Here is a 22,755-nt window from a genome sequence, read left to right as displayed (position 1 = left end):
CAGACGGGGCGGTGCAGGGCGACCAGCCAATCACCTGCGCCTGCCGGCTCCAGGTCTGGCCGTGGTCGGGAACCCGGTGCCCAAAGTCGCCCTTTGGGTAGCAGTTCCCGTTAACCTTAGCCACAAAGTCAAAGGTATTTATTTTTCAGGCCCCCACCCCCCACGAGTCCCTGTGCAATTCGAGCGAGGAGGGGCGGTTCAGGGAGGGACCAGCGCCCGCCTCTGTTCCCGTGCTACCCTCCTGTTCAGGGCTGGAGAGGAAGGATGGGTCCGGGGCCTTGAGGTGTCCCGAGTCCTGCGCGCATTTCAGCTCTGTACCCCAATATTCTGCACTACCAGCGCCCTGCCCAGCTCAGCGGGGAGGGATCTGAGGCTGGCTGGGAGGGCAGCAGGCCAGGGCAGCAAGGTCAGGGGGGTAGGATTCTTGGATAGTCGCCTGCGCGGCCCCTCCGGAGCCATCTGGTTATTCTGAGTTCCCTGTCTGTGTGCTCCACGCGTAGACGCAGGGACCCCAATGTTGGCTGTAGAAAAACTCATAGTAGGTGGTCCCTAAGTGTGCGATTTCGTGAAGCCAGGGTGAGGATGGAGATGAACAAGCAAGAGGAACACACTCAGGACTAACAGCTGTGTGCATGTCTTGAGGGGCTGGCTACGGGCGACTCCCTTCAAGTAAAATGACTGCAGCCGCCTCAGTGGGTGTGGCGTCGGGCGACATAGATTCCAGAATAGTCTCTAGCTGCAGAGGAGATGGCGTGTGGTCACCTGAGGTTGGAGGCAGTGCCGTTTTTGTTTGTTTCTGGTTTTTAGTTGTGTTAAGCAATAACATGAAAACGTTCCGTAGCGTTTGTGTCCTGTCAGTTCCAAGGTTCCACGATTCTGTGCTTCTGCCAATCAACTGTAGGCTGACACATGTAAATGAGCCCTCATAGCCGTGTTTTGTAATGGTTTGCAAGGCCTGGACTGTGCTACAGAGACAGGCATCCTTTGTTCGGCTGCATTTGGTCTTCTGATAGTAAGGGAAATCACAGAGGATGACAGCTACCCAGCTTCGTGTCCCCGAAAGGTGTCTGTTTCTGGCAAAATGACCCTGGATTTGGGCCATGGAGGAGTGTGGTCAAGGCCACTGCAAGACAGGCAGGTCATAGGTGTGCAGGACACAACAAATCTGGATATTGGGTGATTTACTGGAGACAGTGGGGGAAGATAACCAACGACTAAATTTTGAATGGCCTTGGCAAGACATTTTTGTCTAAATCTCCAAGCGTCAGGGAGCCCTTGAATTATGTTAAGGGAGTAAAAAGTCCAAATGGCAGTTTTAGAAAAATCAGTTTGGAGCCAGGCACTGAATGGCGGTGCATGCCTTTAATCCCTGCACTCAGGAGACAGAGGCAGGTGGATCTCTGACTAGGCCAGCCTGGTCTACAGAGCAAGTTCCAGGACAGCCTGGGCTACAGAGAAAACTCTGTCTCCAATCAGCCCCCAACCCCTAAAAAAGAAAAAAAAATCAGTTTGGGTTCTGGGTGGCAGATGGATTTGGAGTGACCAAGAAAATCAGCAAAACTTTAAAACTGACTTCCTTCCTTCCCTTTTTTTTCCTTTCGTGTGTGTGTGTGTGTGTGTGTGTGTGTGTGTGTGTGTATGAGAGAGAGAGAGAGAGTGAGAGAGAGAGAGAGAGAGAGAGAGAGAGAGAGAGAGAGAGAGAGAGAGAACAGAATATTTTGGGAGTCAGTTTTCTCACTCTACCATGTATGTGGATCACATGGATTCTGAGTATCAAGCCACAAAATTACTTTTGTTGCTACTTTATAACTGTAATTTTGCTACTGTTATGAATCGTAAGGTAAATGTTTGTGTTTTCCAATGGTCTTAGGCTACCCGTGTTGAAAGGATCATTTGGCCCCTGAAGGGATGACACCACACAGGTTGAGAATCACAGTATTAAACCGTCTCACTGGCTTTGTTTGTTTGTTTGTTTGTTCGTTCGTTCTTGTCATTTAGATGAGAAACAGTGCGTTCTGGACTCAGAGTTGGTGACAGGTGGCCCAGGACACAGGGGTTTGTGGTTCTCCTTCTAGGTGTGATTGGAGGCCTGGAAGAAGTTTGCCAGTGCTGGCTACGGGCTCAAGGGAGAAACTTGGGCTGATGATTCAGACTTGGGGTAACCCAGCTCACCCAGAGTTGGTGGAGGGGAAAGGACCTACTTGCTCCTGTGTGGGCTAGGCCCCGAAGGACCTCACACTGCACACGCTGGTCTTCATGCCCACACACGGCTGCACAGCGACATCTGGTCCTGCCTCCCTAAGTTCTGGCTTTTGGTGTGTGACTAGCCAATGACTATTTTTTTTTTTTTTTTTTTGAGACAGGGTCTCTCTGTGTAGCCTTGGCTGTCCTGGACTCACTTAGTAGCCCAGGCTGGCCTCGAACTCACAGCGATCCACCTGCCTCTGCCTCCCGAGTGCTGGGAGTAAAGTCACGTGCCACCATGCCCGGCTCAAAGACTGTTTTTTAAAGATAGGGTTTCATGTAGCTCAGGCCAGTGTTGAACATGACATGTAGCTTAGGCTAGCCTTGACCTCCTGGGGCTAGCCTTGGCCTCCTGGGGCTCCTGTTTACTGAAAGCTTGGATTACATGAATGTACCACTACATTCATCTTAGAGAACGTGTATGTTATGATTGATTCAGTTTCTGTTATCACAAACGGATGGTGCAGTGATTGGCGTTGATGTTTCTCACCCTGGCATGCCTGTATGCTATTGGAAATGCATCTTTTTAAACAAGGACTTGTTTTTGTTTTATGTGTCTGAGTGCTTTGCCTGCGTGTATGTCTGTGCACTTGCAGTGCCTGCAGACCAAAAGAGGGAGTCAGATCCAGTTCCAGGTTTCCAGGATTGTCAGCCATCATGTGGGTGCTGGGAACTGAACCCCATCCTCTGCAAGAATAGCAAGTGCTCTTAACCATTGAGCCGTCTCTCCAGCCTCTGTGCCTATGTTTTAGGATACTTTCCTTTGTAGCAACATGGACAGCCCTCAAGTGCTCCACTTGTCTGAGAAACATACTCCAGGGTTGCCTGACTCCCAGTGGATGTTTGAAACTGCAGCCAGTACTGGATTGTACTCAGTCTTTTCCAGCACATACATGTGACAGTTCTGTTTATAGATTAGTCACAGAGAGAGGGTAAGGCCAGTAAATGATACCTTATAACAGTTTACAGCACTGTACTATAGTCAGTATATATATAAGCGGCGTGTGGTTCTTGCCGTGGCTAAGCGAATCTGCAGAGCACACTGGGCTGCTGTGCAGTGGGCAGGTGTCCTGGGGGATGCCCCCTCTGTTGTCTTTGAACTTCTGTTTGCTTAGCTGGTTTGAATGCTTATGTGTGCACTCAGATGTGTTTTTCTCAGCTTCCTGTTCGCCTTTGGTCATGTTTGACTGAAATCCTTTTCTAGGAAGAGTAAATTTGTTGTTAGTGACAAAGGACTGGGGCCAGAAGAGTGACCCTTAAATCAAAAGACTTAATTAGCCAGTCCTTTTGGTGTGTAGGGAGCCTCTTTTGTGTCAGGGCTCGGGCAGGAAAGACTGCCTTTTTAGAGCTCCTGGAAGACAGCAGGTGGCCTTGGCTGTCAGTCACAGCCGGACAACCGCATGGGGCCTTTGAGCACTCACACGTGACCAGAATGATTGAGAAACTGAATTTTAAAGTTAATTTATTTGAATTTAAGGATGTTTGCTTTTGTATTTTAAAAAGTATTCTACTTTCACTTTATGTGCATTGATGTTCTGCCTGCATGCATTTCTGTGTGAGGGTGTCAGATCCCCTGGAACTGGAGTTACCGACAGTTGTGAGCTGCAGTGTGGATGCTGGGAATTGAACCTCTGGAAGAGCAGTCAGTGCACTCAACTGATGAACCATCTCCAGCTTATTTGAATTTAAATAACACATTTGGACATAGATGCCAAACTTCTGAAAATGAGGGACTGGAACTTTAGGGTTGGCTTGGCTGTGCAGAGTGCCCCAGTGGGGGCAAGCCTGCCCCAGCTTTATCCTGGTGCCAGCATTTACATGACCCTGAGTGGTACAGACATGAGGACACATCATAGAGGCTTTGCTTGACAAAGTTCCAAAGATCTCCGGTTGTTCAACATTGTCCTTAAATATTACTTATGGTCCACGTCTGTATATGAAAAATATATTTCTGCCTCCCACCCCCCCAAACCGCCATTCTCTCTGTTTCTCGCTTTGACTATGAGTTCAGCCCTAATGAAATTCACACTGGAAAACTTTTCCCCCAGAGAATGTTGAAAAAAGGCATCTGCCCCAAGGCTTGAGACAGTGAGAGACTTTTGGCTCTGACTATTGTGATCAGTCAGGCAGAAACTGCTTGAAAAGAAAGTTAGGACTTTGACATAACAGTACCTGGCTAGATATTGTTATCTGTAAAAAAGTAAAACTTCTTTCTTTAGGATCAGCTTTGAGGATCTTTAGGATCAGATTTTTTTCATCTTTTACAATCAATAGAACATTTTAAAAAAAACCCACAGAGCAAGAAAACAATCTAACAAAGAAATACAAATGGTTCTGTATAAGCTACAATAAAGCATACAGCAAAAATCAATCAATATCCAAGAAACGGGAAAGTTTAATAATAAATTTACTTGTTTACTTGATTGCCATAGCAACATAAAACTAAATGTACTTAACACAGAAAAACCTTGACTTACTTCCAGTCCCAAGCCAACAGGTGTGCTATCCATCCTTACCCAAGCCTAGGCTAACTGGCAAGGGGTCCTCTATTGTAAAATATCTGTAAAGCATGACATTCCAAGCCCACCTTCTAGTGCTCTCAAAGCAGATTCTAAAGAAACTTTTGATTTATTATAAGAACAAGGTTTACTCGTCTTAAACTTTCTGGGAGGATCTCCTTAGCAAAAGGGTGATGTGGGCTTTGCTTGGTGAGCGCTTGGTCCTTAGTCAATGTTCAGCAGCTGGCGACATTCTCCCTGTTCCTGATGATGAACTCTTCCTTCTGTCCCTAGGTCACTTTCAGGGTGTTCAAGGAAGCCCTTACCCCCTCCTCAGACCTCTGGGGATGGAGGACCTGGACCTCCTCTGCCCCAGGGGGAGATCTAGGAACCCTCTTGGCGCAGAGGTAGAGACATTGCTTTCCCTACCCTTTGCAGATGGCGTCCCTGCTTTCCCGCAGGCAGGGAAAGCAGGCAGAAAGTGAGTGCTCTGAGGACAAGTAGGGTCAGTGAGTTCTGGGAAAGATGTTTCTGTTAGAAAGGGAAGTGAGGTGCATGTAGGGGCCTGGCAGGTGGGGAGCACCTGAGGCAGGCTGTCTCCTGCCTTCCTCTCCTGGGAAGGTAAAAAGGGCTGTTGGTGCAGGTGAGAAGTCAACAGGATGAGGACCTTGTGGGACCTCTTGCCTGAGAAAAGCCAACGGCTGGGCTTTTGGCATTGGAAGTCCTGCTTTACTGGTGACAAAGGGGATATGAGGTACCATCTACTTCTCACTTCTATTCCTGGCTAGGGGCCTGCACTGTGAGAGTGGGGAGTGGGGGAGACCTGGCCAGGGGCCTGCACTGTGAGAGCAGGGAGTGGGGAGACCTGGGCAGGGGCCTGCACTGTGAGAGTGGGGAGTGGGGAGACCTGGGCAGGGGCCTGCACTGTGAGAGCGGGAAGTGGGGAGACCTGGGCAGGGGCCTGCACTGTGAGAGCGGGAAGTGGGGAGACCTGGGCAGGGGCCTGCACTGTGAGAGCAGGGAGTGGGGAGACCTGGGCAGGGGCCTGCACTGTGAGAGCGGGAAGTGGGGAGACCTGGGCAGGTCCTTGAGGTGCTTGTCCCTGGCACTTGGCCTTGTCCAACTCCCACTTCTGCACCTTGTGCACTTCAGTCTATGCTGGCACTGAAGTCCCCTTGTTATGTATCCCAGCCCCAGGCCTCACCACCTGCTGCAGGCCACAATCTCCTCTGTGGTTGGCAGAGCAGCTGGTGGTTCGGGGACTTCATTTCAAATCAGGGGAGTTCATTTCCAGACTGCGTCCTGACGCAGTGTGGGTGTCTAGGCATGAGCAGGCTGTAGGAGGATGGAGCTGATCGGGCCCTTATCCTGTGTGTGCCCTGTCCTCATGGTACTCATGGTTGTGGTTTTGTGTGTGTGGTGTGTGTATGGTGTGGGTGTGTGATTGTGGTTTTGTGTGTGGTGTGTATGTGGCGTGTATGTGGTGTGTGTGTGTGTGTAGTGTGTGTGTATGTGGTGTGTGTGTGTGGTGTGGTGTGTGTATGTGGTGTGTGTGTGTGTGTGTGTGTGTGGTGTGGTGTATGTGTGTGTGTGGTGTGTATGTATGTGTGTGGTGTGTGTGTGGTTTGTGTGTGGGTGCACCTGCCCTGTAGCTCCTGTGTCCTGCTAGGGTGTTTAAGTGGACAGCCTGCTCCCCTGCTCACTCCTATCAGCTGACTAGTGTGTCAGGGGGGTTATGAACAGGGATAATGTAAGTGGCACGGCTGAGTCTTAGGTGGAATGAAAGACACACTTTCTAAGGGTCTCTAGTGGAGTGGAAGACCCAAGAGGAGTGTCCATGTGGAGAGCCTGCCCTGGGCTTGGCTTTCCCAGGGTGCAGTTTGGCAGACATGTAACACCTTAGCATATAGGAAGTACATCTCAAAAGCCATGGCCTGCTTCCACCTACCTCTGCCTTTCTCATTTTGCTCCTCATCCCTTTGGGCCTGTGTGGGTCTCCCTGCTTCCATTCCCACTGAAACCCCAGAGGAGTTACTTTACCCCCTGCCTAGTGTGGCCTGGACAAACATGTCAAGGTGGTGCTCAGGCTGGGTCACCAGGAACCAAACCCCTTTTGGTTCCATTGACGAATCAGTTCTTAGAAGCCAAAGCAGGTAAAGTGAGGCCCTGACTGTGGTGTAGGCAAGTCCTGACCCGCTTTAGCCTTGTCCTGCATCTCTGACCCACATTCTCTCAGTCCGAGTCTCCCCATGGCCAGGCGACCTCTCGCTTTGAGGTTCTCTGGGCCTCTTGAGATAGTCTGCAAGTGCGGGGTGCAGAAAGTCACAGAGAGGGACCTGGAGCTAGTGTGTGGGTGGAGGGCAAGCTGGCGCTCCAGTCCCCAGATGGCCCTTCAGGTAGGGCTTGCTTTCAGCTTCCTGCTGCTTAGTCCTTTCTGCCCACCAGTGGGTTTCAGTGTCTATGAGAAAGCACAGTGGGAGTGCTTCCCAGACCCCAACAGGGAAACAGAGACACAAACAAAACCTGCCGCCTGCACAGAAGAGTACTCCACGGGTTAAAAGAGAAAGAGAGGCTTATTGTGTTCACTGAGTAAATATTAGTAAGAATGTTGACATTGCCGGTGGAACTCAAGCCCAGACAGATGCCTCCCACTGCGCACGCGTGTTCTCACAACAGCTCATGGCTGGTCCTCAGGCAGGAGGACGGCACACGTCATGCACAGCGCATTTTAATTCACCTGGTCGTTGGGGTGACCATCTGCTAGATAACTGCCCTTGTCCAAATTAAAAATAAAAATCATATTTTTATGACAGGAAAAAAAAAAGGTTTGCAGCCCAGGTGCCAGCCTGCCAGAGGGAGGCACCCACTGTCCTTGGGTGACAGGCCCCTGGGCTTCCTTCCTGTTCGTATCTCCAACAGTGGCTCCTAGACCCTCGAGGGAGACCTCAGTGGGCTAGCAAGCTGGCAAGAGGCTTACTTACTTTCGAAAAGATCTACAGCTGTTTAGGGAGGACAGAGCCAGAGATTAGCAACGACAAGTTTCTCAAGCAAATGCTCTGAGAAAAAGATGTTTCTTTATTACAGCTCGGGTTTGCCTTTCTAGTCAGGGCACTGACTTCTAGCCTGGGTAATGACCCCCAAAGCCGACTCAGGAAGGTTGCCTGGGGGATTATCAAATCAAGGGCTGGTCTTTATGAGGTCTCTAGGGCTCAGAGTTGGTTTTCTAGTTGACGATAACCCAATCATAGGTAGTAAGAAGCCCCTGCCTGGGGCCAGTATGAAGCCAGCTTTGAGTTTCCATGGGGCAGCTAACCACAAAGCCCTTGCTTGTGCTAAGTGGGTATTAGTGGCTAAAGCCAGACCCTAACCTTAGGAGACATAATCATGTCACTGTGGTGGATAGCATGAGGCCACGTGTGAGGCACAGTTCGAAGCCAGGCAGAGTGGGAATACACTGAGCAGGAAGTGTTGGGGGGTGGTCTGGGAGTGGGGGTGTAGATCGGCTGGCAGAGTGACACCATAGCATGCTGGGAGCCTTGAGTTCTATCCCTGGCATCACATAAAAAGCCAGGCAGAGGTCTGTGATTGTAGCACTTAGGGAGATGGAAGTGGGAGGTCATAAACTAAAGGTCATCCTTGGGTACATGGCAAGCAAGGCTAGCCTGGGCTACCCAAGACCCCTGTCTCACACTCGCCTAAATATAGGAGGGGGTGGCAAAAGAAATGTGGGGCGGGGGTCAGGCTTGTACATGGAGGTCTCAGGGTAAGCCAGCTACTCTGGTAACACTGAAGCGGAAGAAGCAAGCAAGAGTGAGACAGGCAGAGACTGTAGGGAGGAGCAGAGCCCAGTGGGTCAAAGCCTGGGGCATCCAAGCAGCTCCGTGGCCTGTGGCAAGCCACACCCAGGTATAAAGGGAAGTGGTTGGAATGTTCAAAAGATGAATGTAAAATAAGATTGACAAATGCCAGGTTCATGAACTAGGAAGTGGTGAGGTAGCATGTTCTTGGTGGTGATGGTGGTGGTGGTAGGTAGTGGTGGTGGCAGCTGCTACAGCAATTGTGAGATGCCCTGAAGAGGTTGTTCTGGGATATTGGGAGAATATCCCACTGACTCAGGACATGTGGGAGAAAGCCTACCTTCCAGGTGTTGTTTTGGTTTTGCTGGTAGTGCTGGGGGTTGAATTCCAGGCCTGGTACATGCTAGGCAAGCATTCTGCTATGGAGTCACATCCCCAGCCCCTCCTTGTGTCTTTTTGAACAGATCGCCCCATATCTAACCTTACCTGATGTACCTGGTTCTCAGGTGGCATGCTCCTCACTCACTATGTATGCTGAGGGTGGGGGACCTGAAGCTGGTGTGGGGAGTTAGGAGGCTTGGATTTTTGTTTGTTTGTTTTTTGATTCTTTTGTTTTTTGAGACAGGGTTTCTCTGTGTAGCCTTGGCTGTCCTGGACTCGCTTTGTAGACCAGGCTGGCCTCGAACTCACAGGGATCCGGAGGCTTAGATTTTTATTCACATCATCTTTTTAGCCATCTTTGTGTCACTGGGAACACTGAGGCTTCTCTCAGGCCCAATTTCCTCTTTGTTCATGACACCTGTGCCCATCGGCCTTCCCATCTGCACATTTTTACCCGAAGGAGTGGCCAGCATGGGCCTTGAGATGGGAGAGGGGCTGGGAAAATGGGTTTTGACTAGGTGTCCTTGGTCAGGCTTTCTTGTTTCTCCCATCTTACCCTCAGGTGGCAGGGCTGAGACCTCACCAGCACGGATGCAGTAGGGCCCTGCAGGAATGGAGAGCAGCCTGGCTGGCAGCATCTCAGGTAAGAGAAGTCAGACTCCCATTGCTCCCAGAGCCCTTGGAGCCAAACATAAGTTGCTGTCCTCAACTAGTATCTTTTAGAATGTAGAATTTCTGTGTGGAGACTAGGACTTTGAAGGTCACCCAAAGAATAAAACAAGGATAGTAATGTTGGGAGGAGGGGAAGAAAAAAAAAAGGCAAGGCCTAGCTAGGCTGGTAGAGATACAACAGGGTGGGTAAAAGTGGGGTACTTTCAGTGCTAGAACTGGGGTTTGAAGATGCTCTGGCTACTCAAGACTTGGGGAATGCTCTCTGGGTAGGATGGCTGGCTAAGAGAAGTTGGTACTTATTTACCAAGCAAAATGTCTTGAATCCAGACTACTAGAGATCCCAGGGTCACTCAGAGTTCAGGGTCTTCATCACTTTGCAGGCTGACCGTGGTGACAAGCAGCAGGCAGGCTGGGGAATTTCCCAGGCAAAAGCTGTCAAGAGTGGAAACATTTCCTGCCTGGCCATGTGCTCTTGATAGGAGCCCTCCACAGGGCTGCAACAGCCCCCACCTGTGAGCGGCCCTCCCATCTGTTGGTAGCAGTCCTGTCATGGCAACAGAGATGGATGGGGAGAAGTATCTTATGCTAGACTTTTCATCACATCTGAGCCTCTGGATATAGGCTGAAGTTCAAACACTCCCTTTCTCATCTGTAGGACCTGCAGGGGCCTGTGCTGGGTCCACACTCCTCTTTGCCCCTCAGCGGGCAGACAGAAAAGAGCTCTGCCCAGGGTCATCTTTCTGGTTAGATGTCAAGACTAAGTTCAACTAGGTGAGGCATTAAACATTCGGGCCTTTGGGTTACTTTAATAGACAAGATGTCAATCAGGGACAGTGATCTCTTCTCATTGAATAAACCTCAGATTCACTGCTGGGCTAGATATTTGGCACCAAATACATCCTTTTGCCCAGATTTCAGTGCAGGTCAGGGGACAGTCCTATATAATCAACTCATCTCATCCTACAGACCAGCTCTGGGAAGAAAGAAGAGAAAGTCTTGGTGGTTCCTCAGTAGGGAGAATTGAGTAGGCGGGAAACCAACTGTTGGTTGAACAACTAGATAGAGGAACTAGTTGTTGAGGAGAGGTTGAGGAACGAAGGAGAAAATAAATATGGGACCCAGACATAAATTGTGGTCCAAACTGAAAGGTCTTGTAGCCCAGGAGACTTTTGTTTTTCTTCCGCTTTTTTCTTGTTTCTGTTACTTGCTCCTTGGGCCAACATGAGTACTTTATTTAAAGTGAAATTTAGTTTTTTTTTTTTTTTATTACAGATTACATCATGATTTTCTCATCTTCTACAATCAATAGGGCATTTAAAAATCATTAGAGCAAGAGAACAGTCTACCAAAGAAATACAAAAAGTTCTGAATAACCTACAATAAAGCATACAGCAAAAATCAGTATCCAAGCAATGGTCAGCATGAACTGATTATTATTTTAAACAATACTTGGGAAAGTTTAATCATAAATTTCCCCTGGGCTAAAGCCATTGTGTTTGCATGATTGTCATGGCAACATAGCTTGGGCTAAATATTCCTAACACAGAAAGAACTTGAGCTATTTCTGGTCCCAAACCAACAGGTGTGCTATCCAAGCCTAGGCCAAGGGGTCCTCTATTGTAAAATATCGGTAAAGCAGACGTTCCAAGCCCACCTTCTATTGCTCTCAAAGCAAATTCTAAAGAAACTTTTATACAGGTTTTTATACAGGTGACAGTATCTAACCAGGTACTGTTCTAAGTCCTTAGCTTTCTTTTCAAGCAGTTCCTGCTTGGATGCACACAGTCAGAGCAAAAACTCTCTCATTGTTTTAAGCCTTTGGCCAGATGCCTTCTTTCAACATTATCTGTGGGAAAAAGTTTTCCAGTGTGAATTTCATTAAGGCTGAGAAATAGAGAGAAAGACAGTTTTAGGAGGAAAAAGCAGTTTCAAAGTAGTTTTTAGCCAAATTACACCTGGACCATACATAATATTTAAGGGCAGTGGTGATCAGCTGGAGATCTTTGGAACTTTGTCAAACAAAGCCTCAACAGTTGTTCTGAATGTCTAGAGATCAGGCTGTACAGTTGGAGGTCTCTGGAGCTTTTCCAAGCAAAGCCTCTACAACTTGTGCTCATGTCTCTGACAATCTCATTACATTTGGGTATTCAAATCTTGTCGATATATAATTGAAGTCACTACTTTCCTTCTAAAGCATGACTTAATAAACTGAATTATCATGACCAAGCACAAGGAAGACCAAAATTTATTTGGAACTGACACTTATTAACACTATGCACCAGGAACCTATCATAAGTACTTTCCCTTAAATAAAGTGTCTTAGTTACTTTTCTGTTTCTGTGATAAAACTTCATGACCGAGGCAACTTATAAGAAAAAGCATTTAAATTGGCTTATGGTTTTTAGAAGATTAGAGTCCATAATGGTGGAGTGAAGGGACAGCTGAGGGTACACATATTGATTCATAAATCTCTCTCTCTCTCTCTCTCTCTCTCTCTCTCTCTCTCTCTCTCTCTCTCTCTCACACACACACACACACACACACACACACAGACAGAGACACACACAGAGACACAGAGAGACACTGGGAATGGTGCGACTCTTTTGAACAGTCAAAGGTTGCCCCCAGTGACATACTTCCTCCAACAAGGTCATACTTCCTTCTACCACCCGGGGACCAAGTATTCAAACACATGGCCCTTCTGGAGGACATTCCCATTCAAACTACCACAGAAAGTGACACCCCTTGACCCGGAATGCCACCTTGAGTCCTATGTCACACTCTTCTTCCGTCAGCCTGTTCGTCTAGTGTGTGATGTCCTCCTTAGCTTTTATAGTGTCTTTTGGTGCAGTACCTGGACCAGCAGCGTCAGCTCACTAGCTTTACAATGGAGCGGCCTCAGAGCAGCAAGGTTGTACCTGAGCATCTCCTCTCCTTCACGGACTTCAGTTTTCAGAGCAGATAACAGAGGAACTGCAGAGTGGAGGAACCCCTTTCTCCTGGTGACATTTTACTTTAGTGGGGTATGATTGATGAGCCAGTGTTGACATGGTAACTACCCAAAGCCCATAGTGTACACAAGGGCTCACCCTTAGAGCTGGATTTCTATGGTTTTGGTGTTGAGTATACAGTATAAAGTCGTGTCATTGCCCCCAGCTACAGCCCCTACATGGACACCCTTCCTCCCTACCTCTAACCTGAATGAGCACCGCCCTTTTTTATAGCTGTTGCCATTTCCAGATGTTGTGTAGCTGGATCCACAAAACATGTGGCCTTTTCAGATAGGTTTTCACTTAGCACAATACACATTCAGGTTTCCCCAGCCCCCCCAACTTTTATGACCTGACAGCCCATTTCCTTTTATTGCTGAATATTACTCCTTGTATACACATAGCGTAAATCCATTTCCAATGTTTGCTTCCTTCTCCAAGAACATCTTGTTTGGAAATGTTTTTGACTTATTTGGGTCAATGCTCACAACAGTGATTGCTGGATTATACCATAAGCTCACATTCAACTCTTTAATATGGACACTCTATATTTTATTTGGGGTATTGAAGCCTCTATGTCCCTTCCACCAACCCCTTAACCTAGGTAAGAGAGAATGTAGGTTAGAGAGAGAGGAGGAGCAGACCCTTTTATTTCTCCTGGCTCTTTAGGGTCAACTGGAGCAATACCTATTTCCGTCAACAGCTTGGAGACAGGTGGAGAGAAATGTTTCAACACAGGGCTTGGAGGAGACTGTTTGCTGCCTTTGCTGTCTGTCTCTGGTTTCTCCAAACCGCTACACGCTGCATGCCACACTTTCTCCCAGTTCTCCTACTTATCTTCCTGAGGGTCCTAGACCACGCCCCTCTCTAGACATCAGGGGGGCAGGCTGGTACCAGCTGGCAAAGACCATGCCCCACATGAGGCGATGATCAGCTGTGGACGTGCTGAAGCCCAAACTAAAATCCCACATTTGGGATTAAAACAAAAACATATTTACATAACTGAGTTTACAAAGAAACCAAACCTTTCACCACACTGTAAGAAATTGCCAAAGTGTCTTTTGAGGTAACGGCCATTTTGCATTGCTGCTGTCAAGGAATATGGGTTCCTGTTGCTCTGCATCCTTGCTAGCATGTGGGAGTCCGACAGAGTTAGAATCCAGTGGTAGCATCTTAACTTTTAATACTGTATGAGCCAAATTTTTCCTTTTTAAGGACCTTTTTTAAAAATCAAATTATATACATCATATAATTTTGTAACTCAACTCAAATGGGATTACATCGAATTAAAGTATTATTTGCCTTTTCATTTTGGAATCCATTTGCCCTGGAGTTCTGTACTAGTTTTACTTCTTTTGCTGTGATAAAATACTCTGACCAAAACCAACATTGACAAGAAACAGTTTATTTGACTTACAGTGCCAGGTCACAGTCCATCATTTAGGAAGTGAAGGCAGGAAGCCAATCAGCCAGTCACATGACATCACAGCGCAGAGTACAGGGAGTTAAGAGCACCCTCGCCTGCCCGCTGCTGCCGCTCCACTGTCTTCACTTGTCTACAGCCCAGAGCCCAGCTACCGCAGCAGCCTCGGGGTCTTCACTCTGCCGCAGACACGCCCGCAGGTCAGCTTATTTAGAGAATCGAGCATTAGCGCTGTCTTCCCAGGTGACAGTTAAAACTAACAAGCGTAGGTTGTCTCTTAGTAAAGTTTAGTGGTTTCCTCCACACAAGGTTTGTTTGCTATTTAAGGCACTCGAAGTTATTTTATAATGGCTGTTGTCAGTTTTTAAAAAAATATTTTTATTTAATTTTTAAAATTTATGTGCATTTGGTGTGAGGGTGTCAGATCTTGGAGTTATAGACAGTTGTGAGCTGCCATGTGGGTGCTGGGAATTGAACCCAGGTCCTTTGGAAGAGCAGACAGTGCTCTTAACCACTGAGCCATCTCTCCAGCCCATGTTGTCAGTTTTTAAAGAGTGATTAATTCTGTTTGTTTTTGTGCCTGGCAGTCTTGCCAAACCCTAGTATTTCCATTTGCCAGTAGATTCTCTGGCACACCTAAGCACATGAGAATCTTTGTGTGTTGTCATCCCTCCTCCCCCCACCACCACTACCATTGGCTGAGTCCTCAAGTGCAAGGTTAAACAGTATCAATGATAACAGGTACCCAGTTCTATTCTTAAGGCTGTCTTCTGTCTTTTGCTGTTGAGTGGAAAACTGGCTGTGATTTCAATATGCTTTTTTTGTCAATGGGAATTTTCTCATGTTCCTAGTTTGCTGATGCCTTCTCTCCCTCCTCCTGGAATGATGTTGAATTTTTATCATAGGACTTTTCTGCATCTATCAAGAATGGTATAAGATATATTGCCTTTTTGTCTTGTTTTGTTTTTTTAAATGCTAGAGAATCAATTAGAGACCTTTGGCTGCTAGATAAGCATTCTATAACCCCAACTGATGTTTCACTTTTAATAATATAATATCAAGAATTATATCAAGTAATCCTTGCTTTCCTGAGGTGGGGAGGATCCTAGCTAGGCTATAATATATTACTTGTGGGTGCCAGGAACCGAACCCAGGCCCTCAGGAAGAGCAACCAGTGTTCTTAACCACTGAGCCATCTCTCCAGCCTGTTTAGCCTGCTCTTGAATTCATTTCAGTTTATATTTTTTTGGTAAAGTTAATTACTTTATATTTACAAACTTAGTGACACATAGGCTATATACATGGTTAGGATCTGGGGAATCCCTCTGCACTTGGTGAGTCTTTATAACCTTATTAATACCTTTTTCTACTTCTCTGAATGTGTGCTGTGCTGATGCTGAAGTCTGTTCACAAACCTTTCCTCTGGGCTCATGACTATTCCACACTGCCTCCTTTTTGACCAGTGTGAGCATCTTACTGAAGTGTAACACACACAGAAAGGTGCACACATTGCAAGCTCCAGAAATTCTCACAAAGCAAAACCCAGCTTCGTGGCCAGGACCCACATGCAGGGAGACCGCTGATAAGACCTCAGAGCCCATGCCTCTGTAATGAGCCGTGATCTTGACTTGATGCTCACATAGAGCGGGCCACATCTGTACTATCGTTTCTGAAGCAGTCTTCACTCCCTCTGGCTTCTTACCACCAGGAGCTGGGTGTGAAGTGTGCACGGCTCGCTGTTTCCCTGAGCGCCGGTGGATTACCTTCCCTAAACAGGAACAGGATACATTTTCCCACGCTGAGCCATTGGAAAGGTGAAGTGGGTAAATAAAGGCAGAGGCCCTACAATGGGGGGTTCCTGCTCCAATGGCTACTGTATTGGAGCAGGGGCCCTACCAGTGAAAAGGGGGGGGGGGTCAGTGACTCACTCAGGATGTGGTAGCCCTAGCCACTGAGGGACTGGGCATGCCCCCCGCCCCCCCCCCGTATGCTCAATTTTCTTAACAACTATATTTTATTACGAACGTATTAAACAAGCCTACCTCCCTTACAACCCAACTAACCCAAACTATAGGAAATGAAGGTTAAAGAACACAATAATGAAACCTTAGGGATATTAGTTCTGAGGAATGATTCTCCTGGCGTGGTCAGCAGGACCTCAGCAAACCAGGAATCCCACCAAGGTTGCTGCTGGAACCTGGAGCAGCAGCTGGAACCTGATGCCTCAGCTGGAGTCCAAAGCCTTGAAGCCTTCCCTGCAGCAGTTCTCTCCAGGAGTGTCTCTTGAAGCGTTGATGAACAGCCCAAACAATCCCAAGTCCCCTCTCCTCTCTAGCCTCTTGTTTTGTGTGTGTGTGTGTGTGTGTGTGTGTGTGTGTGTGTGTGTGTGTGTGTGTGTCTCCTCTCAGAGTCTCTACTAGGATGTTTTCAGCTGGCAACATCCAAGATCCCCCCACAAAGTAGTTTGACTTCGAAGTGGAAAAACATCCGGCTCTCTCACAAGTCTGTTCCCTATCCCACACTTGGGATCAACACAAAAACATGTTTCTCTCTCCTACAGCCCCCAGTTCCAAACTCTTAGAAAAAGAAAAAAGAACAGTAAGTTTTAGGCTGGTGAGATTGTTCAGCGGGTGATGCTCTCCCAGGGCAAGCTGATCCCCCAACAGCTTAGGCATGAGGGACCCCAGGGCCTTGGCAAGCCAGCCATGCACTTAGTTTTACTCTCCTGTGGGCTTCCTCCTCTTTCCACATTCTTCCTGTCCATGCAGAGCCCTTCTACTCCTTATCTCCAGTCTTTCTTATCCACGTTCTTCCCTCAGTTTAAAGCTATTTGCCTTCACTTTGCCAGCTGTCCTTCTCCTTCCCCACCCCTCTTTCTCTCTCAGCTCTTTGCATACCAGGGAGATGTCTTCTGACTTCTCCCTTTGCCTCTGCAGGAGACGGGCTGGCAACAATCAAGCAGGAGCAGGAGAAGCCAGAGCGGCTGTTGCCTACTGTGGCGTCTCAGGCCACGCTTCCAGAGAAGGAAAAGGAAAACGTATTTCAGCAGCAGGGCGGCCTCCCACCATGTCAGACCATGAGGCGGCCCTGGCCTCTGGAGTCACAGGAGGAGACTGGGGGTGCATTGTGGGCCCCACCTCCTGAGCAGGACCCCCGGCTGGCTCCTCAGGTTCCAGGGACAGCTCCAGGTCCTCTGAGCCCTACACTTTCTGCGGGTGGGGCTCACTTCGTGTGCGTGGATTGTGGGAAGAGGTTCAGCTGGTGGTCATCCCTGAAGATCCACCAGCGCACACACACAGGCGAGAAGCCTTACCTGTGCAGCAAGTGTGGCAAGAGCTTCAGCCAGAAGCCCAACCTGGTGCGCCACCAGCGTTACCACACCGGCGAGAAGCCCTTCTGCTGCCCGGAGTGCACAAGACGTTTCAGTCAGAAGCAGCACCTGCTCAAGCACCAGAAGACCCACTCACGGCCTGCCGCCCACACGTGTCCAGAATGCAATCGGGGCTTCTGGCATCATGTGGGCCCCCACATCCACCAGCGAGCACATGCCCGAGACCACCTGGGTACCCGTGTCAGCTTGCAGGAGATGCTCCGATATGCTGCTGCACGCCGCAGGGCCTGTCGCCCGCGCTCGGGATCCCCACGCTGGCGCCCCGAGTGGTTCTGGTTGGGGCTTTGCCAGGGTTGGTGGTGCCAACACAGAGTCCGGACAGCAACCCACAGTCGTTTGGGTCCCAGCGAACAGCGCCAGTTCATCTGCAATGAGTGCGGCAAGAGCTTCACGTGGTGGTCATCGCTGAACATCCACCAGCGCATCCACACTGGTGAGCGACCTTACGCGTGCCCTGAGTGCGGCCGCAGATTCAGCCAGAAGCCCAACCTGACGAGGCATCTGCGCAACCACACGGGCGAGCGGCCACACCCGTGCTCGCACTGTGGCCGCAGCTTCCGCCAGAAGCAGCACCTGCTCACGCATCTGCACACGCACCTGCCTGGCGCCCAGGCCACAAGGTGCACCAGCTGTGGCCACAACTGTCCCAGCCGTGCAGCACTGCGGGCCCACCAGCGTGTGCATGCCGCTGCGGAACTGCTGCGCTCACAGTCTGCAGCCCAAGGTGGTGTGCCCGGCTCCGAGTCACAAGCTGAGATTGCCCAGAATGTGGCTGTGAAGCCCCAAGGTTCCTATGGTGCTAAGGGAGTGCTGTGTGGCCAAGGGTGCGAGACTCTGGCGGCGCCCAGTGATCAGCGCCAGTTCATCTGTAACGAGTGCGGAAAGAGCTTCTCGTGGTGGTCAGCACTCACCATCCACCAGCGCATCCACACAGGCGAGAGGCCGTATGCCTGCCCAGACTGCGGCCGCTGTTTTAGTCAGAAGCCCAACCTTACCCGCCATCTGCGCAACCACACTGACGAGAGACCCTACCTGTGCACAACCTGTGGCCTCGGCTTCCGTCAAAAGCAGCATCTGCTCAAGCACCAGAGAGTGCATCGGGGCGCACAGGCGCCACACCCTACACCCAAGGAGGAAGAGGTGTAGTGCGCCATGTGCAGCGAATGGTGGTGGGGCGTAGAGTGTGTATACTTGGAGGATGTATATGGGGAGCAGGAGGGCCAGGAATGCTGACTCTTGATGGTCCCCAAGTTAGGCTCCTCAAGGGTCTGAGGCCTGAGGATGGTATTCTAGAAACATCTCAAAGGAAGCCTGAAAAGTGCCTAGTGGGGGACGTTAGATCAAAGGTGTGAGTGTCTGTGATAGGCTGTGTCCATTAGTACACAGTTCAGAATTGACCCCCAGCCTTACACACCTAGGGAGAGGCTGTTGAGAACCCTAGGAAAGCCACCGTGTGTGAAATGGCCTGGAACTGATCAATGGTACCACTCGCCTGTCACATAGGCTACAAGACGGTTGGTGGGGTGGGCCTCATGGGAAGATGGCCACAGAATCCAGGGTACCAGTAGAGCACAGGTTGTGGCCAGGAAGGGGTAATTGTTTCCCCAGCACCAAGGACGGTGTCACCTATGGAAGTGCTGGATGCTTTGATGGTCTTTCTCCAGCTCGGAGTGTGTCACCGCTCAGGGTGGCCATAGAACTGGCAGTGTGTCTGATGATTAGGGTTTGGGGTGGAGTCAGATGGTCTCATCTGTAGCTTGGCTGCTTGGGGTCGGTGGCCATGCAGGAGTGTGTGGGTTTCTGTGACTGACTTGAGACCTTACCTATGCTGGTGTTGGGGGAAAATGAAGAACTGAATATTCCACATGGTGTCACTGTCCTTTCTGAGTCGTCCTTACTGGAGGCCGGATGTGCGAGCTCTCTAAGATTCCAAGGTTTGTGTGTGTGTGTGTGTGTGTGTGTGTGTGTGTGTTTGTTGCCATTACTATACATCCTATTCCTACCCTCTTCCCAGGCTGGAGGGAAGTTTTCTGTCTTCCGCTTCATGTCAGTTGAATGTCTCTGCCCATGTATTGGTCCTCTGTTTCAACACTCTATCCCTCTGAGGTGGCCTCTCATGTCCTTCTGAAGCAGGGTGGCTCATGGCCTAGTGCTTACAGAAGCCAGGGCTCCAGCCCAGGCTCCAGCCTTGGGTGTATTCTTTACAGAAGATTAGCACCAGGCCTGGATATCCTGGAAGTAGGAGGGAGGTATGACCCTGTAAAGTTCTGGAGGAGGGAGAACTACCCTTGCTGGTCCCCTGGGGCCTGTTTATTTCCAGGGATGCCAAGCAGTGCCCAGTTCAGCCTGGCTTCTGGTCACTACTCTAGATGGAGAACAGTTTGGTCTTTTATTTTGGAGAGGCTGTAGTTGTGGTGTTACCGAAGGACAAACAAGTGTAGGCTCAATTTTCTTAACGATTTTATTATGAACTTATTAACCGAGCGTATCTCATTTATAACCCGAGTGTACCTCACTTGTAACCTGAGCCACCTAAACAAGAGGAAAAGGAGATTAAAGAACACAGGAATGAAACCTTCTGGGTATCAGTTCCAAGGAAAGATTCTCCTGGCGTAGTTATCAGGATTTCTTCTGCTGGAACCTGGAGCAACCAGAACCCAGAGCCTCAGCTGGAACCCAGAAGCCTTCTGTCGAGTGGTTCTCTCTAGGAGTGTCTCGAAGTGGAGCAAAAAACAGCCGAACAATCCCAAGTCTCCAAAGACGCCCCGCCCCCTGTTTTTTGCTCTCATTTATATCTCCTCCCAGAGTCTGCGCAAGGATGTTTTTCAGCTGGTAACAACCAAGCTCCCCAACAAGGTGGTTGGACTTCTAAAGGGATACACATCACCTGCTCTCTCCCAAGTCTGTTCCTCATCCCACACTTGGCATCTAACAAAAAAAAAAAAACATGTTTATCTCTCCTTTCAACAAGACTCTTGAAGCCATTGCCCTTCTCCTGTGGAGCACAGTGGCGGTGAAGCTTAGGGTTGTTCCTGCTCTTTCCTGGTCAAGTTCTTTGACCCTAAACTGGGCGAAAAGTCCTGTACTGGGTGAGGTATGCTAATCAGTATGCTGATGGGCTCCGAGGACCAACAGGAAGCCAAACTTGCAGTTCCCCCACCCCCACCCCAGGAGCAGCTTCTCCCAGGCCTCTCTGTAATGCCCTCCCCTTCCTACCCAGCCTGTCCTGCCCTTCCCAGGACGTGTCAGTGTCTTGCATCACTTCGGGACTTAGTCCTTCCTCGCTTCTTCCTTTGTCATCTAGCAAATCCCGAATATAACCTGAAAAGATGACCTACTCCTGAAAGGCATCCTAGGGCATCATCCTTTGGGGCTAGAGACAGTCCCTTCAGGGGAGGCTCTGTAGAAACACTGGCTCCTTATAGAACCAAGTGGCCAAGGGCTGGTGCAGGCGGACACTGACGAGATCAGACATGCTCTGCCCTTCAGTGGACTAGGTTCCCTCTCACAAATGGCCTGTGCTTAATGTCAGATCACAGCCATGTGTCAGTAGGACTTGGTTAATGAGGCCTAATTGTAGCCCCTGCTTGTGCAGGTTGATGATAATGCCTGTTCACTTTTCCTGAGTGAGGACTCTCTCACAGGGTCACAGGGTCAAATCCCACAGAGGGCTGAATTAACTGGTCTGTACGCACATCGACCAGGCAGGGCCTGCAAACCACCTTGTGCTAGATCGGCAAGACCATGGCTCCTGCCCTTGCTAAATGACTTCCTGAGGAATCATTTGCACATGCTGTACTGCTTATCAGTCTGTGTGCTCAGCTCTTGAACAAGTGGTTTTCAGCCCCAGCCTTGCTGTTGTTGTTTTTTCTGAGACAGGGTTTCTCTGTATAGCCTTGGCTATCCTGAACTCACTTTGTAGACCAGGCTGGCCTCAAACTCACAATGATCCGCCTGCCTCTGCCTCTCGAGTGCTGGGATTAAAGGCGTGCGCCACCATGCCCGGCCACCCCCCAGTCTTGTCAATAAGGCTTTCTTATTCATTATCTCACCTAATCCTGTGCGGTCAGTGGTGTGAGCTAAGCAGTGACATCGCAGTTTCACATGAAGGAAAGGGTGGGGGCTTGGCCGTTTGACTTGTCCATCCGGCATGCACGTTCTACATGATGGCGGGTCCAGGCCTCCTGTCAGCCTGAGGTCTCTTGTCACAACTACTGCCTTCTCTAAGGAAAGCGTGGAGTTGCCAACTTCGATTCTGAGTCCCTTTCTTTGTAAAGTGGGTCAGAGAATATTAAAGAGATGGCATAAAAATCAAAGGCAAGGTCGGACTTGTCCTGGTGGTTTACGATGTGGGATGCTGTGTAGCACCGCAGAAATAAAGGGAGCATGTGGGGGCCAGTTCATGAAAAAGGAAACAAGACCACAAAGGGTTCTGTCCTGTCCTCTGCCGGGTGAGTGAGTGCAAGCCTGCAGTGGTGCTGAGGCCAAGCTTGCTGAAGGCCACACCAGCTGGTTGGGGCTGGACCCTGGAACTGTTGCTGTCTTCTGAGAGAAGCAGGCCGAAGTCAGATAACCCAAGGCACGTGAAGAGTAGCTGGCCTTTGGTAAGCCACAGAAGCATCAAGTTCAACAGCACAGGGGTCAGGCTCCATGGGAGGGTTCGGTGGGATAGAGAGGCCCAAGGGACCAGTAGGTGCGCTAACCTGGAGAGAGAGAGAGGGAACAAATCTTTGCTGGGCAGGGGCTGAGGCGGGGCTTGGTGGAAAAGCTGACAAAGTGGAGGGTACCTCTGAAACATTTTAACATGGTCTGAGTTTCATAAATTTCTTTGACCTTTTGGTAGGAGGAGTATTGGAGCGAAAACCGGAATGTCACCACATGTCATTGTCCTTCCTGGACGAGATTGACAGCGAAGAGAGGGTGTAGGCTTTGACTTAAAAAAAAAAAAAAAAACCTGTTTTATTTGGGGTTCTTAATGGCTCTACATCCCTTCCAACCCACTGACTGTAGGTAGGAGAGAAAGAATGTTAATAGAGAGACGGGGCAGAGTTCCTTGTGGCTACTTCCTGCTGTTTAGGGTCCTCGGGTTCTTTGGGGCCATACCAATCTCCATCCTCAGGATATTTAGCCAGCAACAGCAAATGCAGCAGCAGCCTCCTCTTCCTCCTCCCGCCTTCTCCAAGAGTTCTTCTTGTGGCCCTCTTTCCTTGCTCTGGGGTTTTGTATTTATTCCAACTGACAAAGATCATGACCCCGCCTTCTGTCCCCCCATCCCCTCACCCCCCCACCCACCCATGAGGCGGTTCCCAGCTGACAAAGATCATGCGCTCTCTCAGGAGGCTGTTATCAGCTGTGGACA

At 49.3% G+C, this 22,755-nt stretch overlaps 1 protein-coding gene across 1 annotated transcript; it reads left to right on the top strand.

Annotated features, from left to right (window-relative positions):
- On the top strand, nt 1-18,591 carry Znf775 (zinc finger protein 775). Its single transcript, XM_051152424.1, has 3 exons — nt 1-134; nt 9,483-9,563; nt 16,942-18,591. Exons 2-3 carry the CDS (start codon nt 9,533-9,535, stop codon nt 18,540-18,542), a joined length of 1,632 nt encoding a protein of 543 aa, XP_051008381.1. The 5' UTR covers nt 1-134; nt 9,483-9,532; the 3' UTR covers nt 18,543-18,591.
- The last annotated feature ends 4,164 nt before the right edge of the window (nt 18,592-22,755 follow it).

The sequence above is a fragment of the Acomys russatus genome, chromosome 10, assembly GCF_903995435.1.
Source record: "Acomys russatus chromosome 10, mAcoRus1.1, whole genome shotgun sequence".
Classification (NCBI taxonomy): Eukaryota; Metazoa; Chordata; class Mammalia; order Rodentia; family Muridae; genus Acomys; species Acomys russatus.
The sequence above is the reverse complement of the archived record's forward strand: the minus strand, read 5'-3'. Positions and strand labels throughout refer to the sequence as shown.